Source organism: Centruroides sculpturatus, unplaced genomic scaffold, assembly GCF_000671375.1.
Source record: "Centruroides sculpturatus isolate CEXI.00-Female unplaced genomic scaffold, Cexi_2.0 scaffold1695, whole genome shotgun sequence".
NCBI lineage: Eukaryota > Metazoa > Arthropoda > Arachnida > Scorpiones > Buthidae > Centruroides > Centruroides sculpturatus.
Window position 1 is genome coordinate 109,378 of NW_019385847.1, and position 10,840 is coordinate 120,217.

The 10,840-nt window shown below is 32.1% G+C and overlaps 2 protein-coding genes across 6 annotated transcripts; one reads left to right on the plus strand and one right to left on the minus strand.

Annotated features, from left to right (window-relative positions):
- Positions 1-683: 683 nt before the first annotated feature.
- On the minus strand, positions 684-1,663 carry LOC111642491 (proteasome subunit beta type-7-like). Its single transcript, XM_023388845.1, has one exon. The coding sequence runs from the start codon at positions 1,622-1,624 to the stop codon at positions 827-829; it is 798 nt and encodes a 265-aa protein (XP_023244613.1). The 5' UTR covers positions 1,625-1,663; the 3' UTR covers positions 684-826.
- A 2,977-nt stretch (positions 1,664-4,640) lies between these two features.
- On the plus strand, positions 4,641-7,677 carry LOC111642492 (ELKS/Rab6-interacting/CAST family member 1-like). Of its 5 annotated transcripts, none has more exons than XR_002759557.1 (3): positions 4,641-6,344; positions 6,881-6,976; positions 7,046-7,677. XR_002759557.1 is itself a non-coding variant. In XM_023388847.1 (3 exons), exon 2 carries the CDS (start codon positions 5,292-5,294, stop codon positions 6,306-6,308), a length of 1,017 nt encoding a protein of 338 aa, XP_023244615.1. In that variant the 5' UTR covers positions 4,641-4,956; positions 5,021-5,291; the 3' UTR covers positions 6,309-6,344; positions 6,881-7,677. The 5 variants fall into 5 exon arrangements, 3 of the variants coding, with proteins under 3 accessions (XP_023244615.1, XP_023244614.1, XP_023244616.1); XR_002759558.1 differs by having other exon boundaries at positions 4,641-6,128; positions 6,203-6,344; positions 6,881-7,677; XM_023388847.1 differs by having other exon boundaries at positions 4,641-4,956; positions 5,021-6,344; positions 6,881-7,677.
- Positions 7,678-10,840: the final 3,163 nt, after the last annotated feature.

The window sequence follows — 10,840 nt, forward strand, 5'->3', positions numbered from 1 at the left end:
GCTATGTGTCTTTGGAATAAAACACAATACTAGTGTTCACTACGCCACAAAAAAAAAAAACCAATTGTATTTTTTGTGTACTGAAGAAATGTAAACTTTGTTGCAGTATATATATAACTTTTTCATCAGTTTCATTTTGAGGCCTACTATACTGAGCTTTATCTATGCACCTGTTTTGTAGAGCACTGATGGTTAATTTATTTTCCAACTGTTCCTAGTTCATCATTTACAATAACATATTTATTTGAAATGCACTATATTTCCGAGTTCAATAAGCAGGTTAAAAAGAAGTTTTTTCACTATTTAAAGTATAGAATTTGTCTTCTATTATTAACAAATGGGATCTGTTTCAAATTAATTAATTGGTAAAATAAAAATGTAAAATCATACTTTAAAACTTAATGCTTATGTAATTCTAGACATATTCAACTTATCATACTGTGGATCAATAGTTACTTATAAATCAATGTAATACATATAACTCAAAACCAGCATTACAGAATGAATTGGTAACTAGAATATATATTTAAAACAATATGTGTCATGTTTTAGTGTAAAGATAACTTTACATTGACTTAACTATCATTTAATACATAAGAGAATCAAGTTAACAAATTCCCAGCAAATATTTTGTAAATATTCAATAATTATAATATTGTATTACACAAAATTACATAAGCATGATGAGTTAAAGATCAATTTATTAACCTTTAAACACTTTTAAAATACAAGTATTAAAAATTAATTTTTGTGAAATGAGACCTGTAAAATAAACATTTTAACAGAAATTACCAAAGAAATCTAAATAATTGTAATTAAACTGAATTTAACTAAGTTCCACAATAGTTTCTTCCACTTCCAATGGAATTTCTTGCTTGGAGAGAATAGCCGTGGCTCCTCGTTCATATTTATACACTCCTCCCCTTTCTCCCTTCTTCGAGATGACTTCATAGGGACGGAGATGCGTAGCTCCTTCTTTAGTTATGACACACAGGTCGACAATTCCTCCCGAGCCCAAGTCATTCAAGATACCGGCGGCTATGGCATCTTTCACTAGTTTCTTTCCTTCTTCTAATTCCATGTTCGGCTTCCATCTGCTCTCGAATACCGTCATGGCGGCAAGAGAACCCGATCCCATGGTAGCATAAGGCAGGCTCTGAGAAGATCCGTGAGGATATATGCAGTAAATGCTACCTCCGGTCGAATCCACTCCTCCAAGTACCAAAGCCACGCCGAGGTATCCTTGGTATCTAAACAACATTCGTGTCAACAATGTATTTGCACACACGACTGGTACAGTTCTACCCATTTCCAAACGTAGTAATTCGAGCTGAGAAGAAATCAATTTTGTGGTCATTACTAAATCTGCTGCCGTTCCAGCTCCACCGCAATATATATTTGGATTCAAATAATGGATTTTACAGCAATTTTTATCGGCAACGATAGGTCCTTCGGTAGCTCTTGTATCTGCTCCCAAAATGACTCCATCCTTAAAAACTATACCTGCAATAGTCGTTCCCGTCTTTCTAAATTTAGGAACCGGGTATCCAGCTTCTTTAAGCATTTCATTTCGTCTACAATTATCGAAAACAAATCCGCTCTTGTCTGCTCGATCACCAGCCATCTTGTTTGATATTTTTGCAAGTAATGCCACACAAGTGTTGCCAGTTTCAAAGTAATAATATCAAAATTTTTTATTTACTAACATAAACGAATTAGTTTTATAAATTCTGTATCTATTTCATAGGTTGAGTCAAGTGAAAGGATTATTTTCTTTCAATCTAAATATATAAAATTACTTGTCCTGACTGACAGTGATTGATTCATCATTGCCCAGAGCAAACTGCTGAACCTGAGGTGAAATTTTGTACACAGTTAGGGTACATCATGAAAACGCACACTAAAAAGGATTTTTCGAAACTTCCCTGCGGGGGAGAGGATTAAGGCTTAACCAGAAGAATGACTTCTACTGAAATATTTTAGATTCAATTTTTTGTTTTTAATTACGTTTAGTCTTCATTGAGTACTTAGGAGTATTAAATTGCTAACATTTCAGACATTGTTATAATTATNATTATCACTCTTCTTTAATTAGGATTTTAAGCAAAATTTTATATTACAGGGTTATTTTATAGTAAGGGTAAAGAGTAAAGGCGATTTCACACTATGACTGACTAAACCAACTAGGCCGACCCGACCGATCCTATAATTCGCCCGACTGATAGCAAAAGCATTCACATTAAATACACTTGTATCGGCATTATGGCCAAAGTTTCTGTAATTTTTTTAAAAATATCTTTGAAATCAGCCGAAGTAAGGCCTGGATTCACGAAAGTGATGTTAGTTACAACGTCGTATTCTTGCGATGTTGTTAAATCCGACAAATTGTATCTGCAATTCACAAAGCTCTTAGGGCTGTTTCACACTATGACCGACCCCAAGTCGTGTTGCCATGGCAACAGCAGTCTGCCGACCGACTAGTCATTCCGGTCGGACAGATTTGAAAAGTTAAATACTGTATTTGTAGTCGGGTCGGAGTAGTCGGTGAGCTACAGCCAATGAGAGCTTCGAAGCTATAACCAATCAGAGTTTAGATTTATCCAATTTACGTCGAAGTTAGAAAATAGCGGAAAGTGTAGATTTCTCGGAAGCTTTAATGAACGAAGTCAGAACATATCCGTGGCTTTATGATATTCGGCGAGCCGATTATAAAGACAACATAAAAAAAAATAATTTTTGGACGGAGATTTCCAAGAAACTAAACGTTGAAGATACGCGATCTAATAATCTAATAATGACGCGATATATCTAAATGCACGATCGCTTTCCATGACGGCCATGTTTTCTGTTTAATTTAAAAAACTTACCATGATTGGCTAGTGTATTGATCTATAACACGCGTTCTGATTGGTCCTTATGAGTCGGCCACCGACATATAATCGTACTTAGTGTGAATGAATTTACTACTAGTCGGTCGGGTCGAATCAGTCGGTCATAGTGTGAAACAGCCCTTAGTAACCCGATTTACTATTTACGATAAAATATTCAATGATCTGATTTCGACAGTGTACTGTTTCATCCAATAGGTATATTGTTTGGGAACTTTCAAATGACACGACTTGTCTCCGACATGAGTTTCGGTGATAAAATGGAAGAGTAAAAAAAGAAGGCATATTTTACTACTTCAAAATAGAGGTATTGATAGATGGAGTCGAAAATAGAAAACAGTATTAGAAGGGAAGATGGGTCCAACTATTATCTCTCGTAAAAGGTAATTGTTGGAGATTAATTTGGAAGAAGTGAATAGTGTTAGTAATTATGCAAAAGCATAGATGATATTCGACGTAAATGAAGAAGGATTACAAAATCGTTTCAAAGAAAAAAGGCTAGTAAAATTTCTATATAATTGATTATAACAATTCTGTTATAATCAATTATATAGTTAACCATTCGGCCACCCGCCCGTACATTTATATGGATATATCAAAGGATGGGTGAGATATACTAATATAGCAATACAATATGTGGGCAATATGCAAAGAAAATGCCTCCAGAAAGAACTTTCGATGGAAAGCTGAACCATATTTAGATGTCAGTTACGTGAAGGAAACCCAGAAAAGTTTACATAGACAGTCCATTTGTGGACGCTAACTAAATTAGTGATTTTAACCACACGACCATTGATGGGATCGGATTTAACAAATAAAGATTATCTTATATCAGTCGACTTTTCTTACTACGCTTACTTGTTAGCATGAAGCAGTAGCGTAGCGTAGTGGGACAGGGGCGGCCCGCCCCGGGCGGCACTTTTTAGGGGGCAAAATTTGACAATAAATAATAATAATATCTTGTAAGAATTTGAACCATTTTATTTCATATTTTCGTCCACCTACGATTCGGACCGATTGAGATGAGCACGGAATAGTGGGAATAGTGTTACCATCCGACTCGCTGTCCGGGGATATCGTGCGCGACCTGTCGACCTTTTTTTTGGCTTGTACGATTCATTCGTACTCATATACATCTCCAATATCCAATAGGGCTAAGTCATCTAGATTACTTACGTTACTCCTACCCAAGTCTCCCTAGTCGCTAACTGTAACTGATTTAGAACCAGCATGCACTGCAAATTATTCTTCATTGCAAAATGATATAAGCATGTGTCCGTGAACTTCTGTTCGAACAAATCTCACCTGCCGTCAGGGTCGGCGATTTTAAAAAGGTGGCAACACTAGCACGGAATTTTTCATTACTTATTCTGTGACGAAACTGAATTTTAGTCTTTTAAATTGAGATACCTAAATACGGGGGCGGCGAAATTTTCCTCCGCCCCGGGCGGCTGACACCCACGCTACGCCACTGGCATGAAGATCTATTAAATAATTTATAACTTCTGTGACGTAAACAATTGCCGATAATGTAAGAATTTATTAGTCATTTTATAATAATAAAAAATTTTCTTTTATATCGGCAACTTTTATATCTAAAACTAATCAATTGTTACTTTCAGGACTGTTATAGAACATAACATAGGGAAAGTATGATAATCGGTTAAATTTTTACTTCCTAGATTTTCGCATTTCTTGACGTTTTGACACTTAGTCTAAAAATGTAAAAAAAAAAAAAATACCATACAAAATTCTGCATGCGTGCGTACTTATGTGTCGGTGTCTATTTTGCATTACATCTCAAGACTGGACGAACTAAAATCTCTGAAATTTGGCAAGATTATCTCTCTCCTTCTCAGCAATATTAGTTACTTATACTAAGAAACACACCTGATTTCTATTTGCCGAGTTTTTTCTTTATTCCAAACGTTTTCAGCCTATTTGGATAGGCCATCTTCAGGCTTTTACATTCATCCTTCCAAATGGAACAAATTTGTTCGAATTTATTTCATTGAAATAAATTCGAACGTTTGGAATAAAGAAAAAAAACTCGGCAAATAGAAATCAGGTGTGTTTCTTAGTACTTGGCAAGATTCTATGTATAGAAAATTGATACTATTAAATTTTGGTAGTTAAAAGTCAAGGAGGTGGACAGATAAAAGCGGTCATGTCTCGAGTGGGATCGTACTTAAAAATTTTTATTAGTTATTGGCATTTACAGTTTTTTAAAATTCATTTCTACCATCAAAATTAAGCTCTTTGCCTTTTTATAATAATTAATAATCAACAACTACTATAAAACAAAAATCAATTGTTGCCATAGTAGTAGTTGCTATGTTGAAAGTAAACAAGATAGGGTTATTGATAACTGTTTGATGAGTACAAAGCCAGAGAAGTGGAAATATGGCTACGAACAAAGCTAAAGTTAATAGTTCACTTAAAGTATCACAATCAAAAGCTGTAGTAAGTGAAAAAAAGACTTTAAATTATCACGATTATATCGAAAGAAACAAGAAATTGCTAAAGCTTGGATTTATTTCACAAATACAATGTGAAGAAATTAGAAAATTGAGAAAATCAATTGCAGACAAAGAAGAAATCATGGATAACTTAGAAAGAGACTATGAAGAAAATTTGCAAAAACTACAAGACAAAGTGGAAGAAGGCAAAAAAGAATGTGAAGAAGCTATGAGTTTAGTAACTAGTGTTAAAGAAAAATCATTAGAATTACTGGATGAAATTCAAAACTTATCAAATCGCAAGAAAATGATGGAATTCAAGATCCTAAAACGTGAACGAGAATTAAGGAAATTAGAGAAGTACAGAAATTTATTGCTTTGTTTAGCATCTCGAGAAGGAAATGAGGATTTAGAATGCTTTAAAAACCCAGATAAGATTAAGAACATTTTAATTAGATACGAAAGTGAATGTTTGTCACGAATTACACATAATTCAGAGCTCGAAGAGATGTTGAAAGATAAATGCGAAAATTTTAAAAAAACTGAAGAAATTTATAAAGAAAAATTAGACGCTTTGAATGATACAAAGAACTGTTTAGAAGAAAGTCTGAAAAAAGAAAACCAAAAATCGAAAAAATACGAAGAACTAATTGCTATGAGTCAAAACTCTGTGGAAAATATGGAGGATAAACGTTTGCAGGAAAAAATAATAGAAGTGCATCGTACTTGCGGAACATTTTTCGAAGAAACTGATTGGATAAAAATGTTGACAGATATTGAGGTATATTTGTACGGTTTATTAGATGATCTAGCTTCTTTTTCACCAAAACTTATAAGAAAGGTGTTTCGAGATAGACAAAAAGAAAAGCAAAGAGCAGAAGAAAAAAGAATACAAGAAGTAAAACTAAGACGAAAAAAAGAAAGATTTATTAAGAAATGGGGAAACATAGATATCAGATAACTTGTCATTCATTAATTTGAATGATTTACTGTGAAAGTAAATTGTTTCAAAAAATATTTTATATTTTATAAATACTAAAATTGAGTAACTCAAGTAATATAGTTAAGTGACTCAACAAACACTGATCTCTGTTTTCTTTTTTCTCACTGACTACTAAGATCTAAGTAAACAAGAATTTTTACTTTCGGAAAGATGTTTTATAAGGTTAAATCAATGGATAATAAACATCTTTCCTGATGAAAAATTCTCATTTACTTAAGTATCGGTGGTCAGTGGAAAGAAAGAAAAAAAAAATCAACATTTGTTATCTCAACTGTATTAATTCAGTAACTCAACTGTTTAAAAAACCATCCTTCAAATGTTTGTAATAATAATGACTATTACAAATGAATAGTAAATAAATTGTTTAATTAGCAAAAGCGGAAACTGGGATAAAATTATTATTAATATGTTATTATAAATGGAATCATTTACTATAAATAATATAATGCTTGTAATCGTAAAAGGAAATTGTAACAAAATTTTTATAGGTGTTGGCTCTGTATTGTTTTATGATTTTGTTTCGTTTAAAGGTCTTACTTATTATTTTAATAACGATGTGTGAAAAGATCGGATTGACACATTATCATAATGTAATGATAAAGGAAAACCAATTATTAATAACTATTGTAAGTTCATAGATTCAATTCGCCCTTTTTTGGTTTATAATATAATTGACAATAATTTATTATTAATAGTGGAATTATCTCTCGAAATTTGAAAAAAGAAAGAAAGAGGAATTTGCCGGACCCGAATAAAATATCTCATCAATAAAAAAATTTATATGCCCGGTAATTTTTTGGTGTTTTTAGTATATTATAATGAATTAGCTATATTTTGTAAATTGTGCACCGTATATATCAGAAAAATCTTTTAATCTTGGTTTACTACTTATGTTATGATTGTATTAATGGATATTAGTGTAATACTGTACGTATGTACGCTGATGAGGATCTTTGTACTGTACCGGAAATGCATTCCTACTAAAATTTGAGGTTAATTAAAGGCTATTTTTAGTAAAATCTAGTCTATTTATTCTAGTAAGCCCTCCAATTAATTACAATCCTATTTATTATTAAATTACCCTATATTTTTAAATTAATATTATTAATTTTATAAAAATATCCTTTTCCTTTCCTTTGCATACTTTAACACGAATTAGAACATTCTAACTCGTTGCCTTTATACAACAGAAATGGCATACCTCCTTCATTAAAAGGAAAATGGCGGTCGTGTATTCAATTTTCTTTAATTTAAACATGGCGTCACTACAGCTAATATGTAATATATTCTAGCTCGTTGGTTGCCGGCCGGATGGCCGAGCGGCCAAGGTGGCAGCCCACCGCTCTGGGGGACCCGGGCTCGAATCCGAACGGGTCGAAAAATCCCCAGGAAATCTTCGGGGGGTGGTCCGCCCGGATATGTCGGGCCCCGTCCCTCACCACCCGGCAGCCCCATTGTGGGCCTGGCCGAACCCATAATGGGCTTACAAAAAGAGGCCCTCTTAGTGCCCACAGGGCGGAAAAAGTTAAAAAAAAAAGCTCGTTGGTTGCAACCAAAGATATACTTGTTGTCAAAAAGGAGTTATCAGTTTCATTTTTTCTACGATTTTATACAATCTCTTTTAAATACGCGATTAGTGTGCTAACTTTTTATGTAATATTTATGATAGATGGTGGGATATAAGGTGGTAGCATATCGCTCGGCGGGACACGAGATCGAATTCGGACAGGTCGAAAAACCGCAGAATTTTCCAGGTATGGATGTGTCGGGCCCATCCCTCACCACCAGGTCACTCCATTGTAAAACTACTAGAACAATAATGGGCTTGCTAAAAATAAAGGCCCCCTTTGTGCCAACATGGCGAAAAGAATGTAAAAACCGCATATTTTTGATGGACGCATAAGACTAAAATTCAAATGGATTAACAAAATAGTTCTGAAAAATAAATAGTAATAAAGATGTGCATTCGAACATTACACAATTTTAAATTGTTTTATCAAAAATAATTCTTAAAATCAATAAATATATATTTAGTAAGACAGCATAAAAAAAGAAATAATCTCCTAAAATCTTATCTTTCATTGTTGCCAGGTCGGAGAGTATATCCGGCAACACTTAACTATTATTATTCAACCGCAGGGAAATTACAGGATGAAAAAGGAATATACAGGGAAACATTATTTAACTTACACTTCATTTCCTTTCAATTAAATAAGCCAAGTGGTTACCTATAAGTAGAACTTGGAAAAATTAACTCATATTCATAAATATTTTAATCATTAGAGTTTTATAAAAATCATTTTACGTTTTACCCGAGGGAAAAAAGGCAGCATGGAAGAAACAGAACGTAGGGAAAATTGTCCCGAAAACATCGACGATAAAGTGATAGAAACGGAAACATGTGAATCGCCACCGAAAAAGAAGAAAAGAAAATATTTTCAAAGGTACTTAATCGAATGGGAAAATTTAGCGCCGTTTAGAGGATGGTTAACAAAGAGTTCGAAAGGAGAAGGATACGGTTATTGTAGACTTTGCGATCGTGATTTGATGGCAGGAAAATCCGAATTACTCAGACACGCGAAGGGTAAAAAACATCAGGACAGATGCCTCAAGATACATAATCAAAGTTATGAAGTTCAAGTAGAAAACGAAGGAAACGAAATTGGTGGCGAACTAAATCTTGTCTGTTACATCGACGAACAAAATATACCTTACACGGTTACCGATCATCTACAGCAATCCATCTGTACAGTTTCCAGCATAGTCAAGGTAAGTATAGGGAGTTATGGGGAAACTTCTTGCAACTGTTTTTTCTTACTAAACATCGTGTATTTAATCAATGTTACGAAGTTGTGTGTTGCCAACGGCGTTGCAATTAATTACTATCGTAAGTGGACGTTTTCTACTATTTAATATTTTATAAATAACGTTAATTTACAGCATGATATTTTCTATAAATTGTATAAATTTTGGCACGACTATTTAATTGCGTTTTTTTTGGAATTTACCTGTTTTATATTTATAATAATAAGAATTTTTTCCCTAATTATGTAATATGGATTTCCTAGAATGTAACCACTGGTTTGCCCTGAAGGAATTTTAAAATATTCTAACTTAAAAGTTGATTAGAAAAGTTATTTTATAACTGAAGTTAATGTTATGATTAAAATAATTTTATATAATTGCTTAAATTCAAAATGAATTTAAAGTTATCATTTTTTTATCAACAAGACAAGTTGGCAATGCAATGTACTGTTTAGGTAAAAGTTAAAGCAATTAGACATGAAATTTAGATGGAAAATAATTGTTATTTAAGTATACGCTGGATTTAACCTTTAATGGTTCGCAACTCGGTACCATTTTTGATGAGTAACCTTCATGTAAGAAAATGAAGCAGTTGTGTCCTAGATAAACTATACAGAAGTAACCATTAATTACTACAGAAACTAAACTGAATACTGTGACAAATAAAAATGGAGATGTCCAAAGCTTTATTAATTAATAATCATTTGTCATAACAATCAATAATCGAGATAGCACAGTTTTTTCATAAAATAAATGGATTTTGAATGACTTAAGTGTCCGAAGCCAGTGCTTATTTTACGAATACTAGAAAATGCAATTAATTTTTTTTTGTAAAATATGAAGCAAATGCTTTGCTTCATATTTTACAAAAAAGCAAAGTTAGGTAGATTTTTTGCAATGTGTTCCAGCCATACGTAATGAAAAATGTACAAATTGGATGTGACAAAATAGAGCATAAATATTGAGTAAAATTATTTTGTGGAAATTTAACTCTCCATATTCAACAGTTATGTTTCTGTGATTAATAACAACTATGAGGGAGCAAAAAAAAAAAAAAAAAAATTTTCAAAAATCATGAAAATTAAACCTTAAACGATAAAGAAATTTCACTGATTAAATGTTTATTATTATTATTTCTTTTATTGCTTTCTTATTATCGATAACATTTTATTGCTAGATTACACACAGCAAATTCCAAATAACTTCCAAATAAATTTTAAATTGTCAAAGAATCAATCAAGCTATAACCAAGAATCTTTGCATTTTTTTTATAAATGTATTAAATGAAAGATTTTTATTATTTATATTTAAATTATAAAAGTACATCTATTATAACCAGCATAAAATCATTTAATTAATAACATCAGTAAAAGTTTAAAATCAAAAGTTCATCATTTTCAGACTATGTATATTGCAGATAATCTATTTTTAAAGTTTGCAGATTTATAAAATTTTTATAAAACTTAATTTTCATTAATTGAATTTCTGTATTTAAATGTATTATGTTTATTTAAGTGGAGAATACGCTCGGAGTTAATAATGTCATTTTTAAATAATATTAATAAAAATGTTTATTTTTTAATATGAGATATGAAATTTCTGCATTGTTTATGCAGTGTAGTTTCTTAAAATTAAAGCCTATTTCTCAGAAGATTTTTAAAACTTTATATTATTAAATTTAGTAT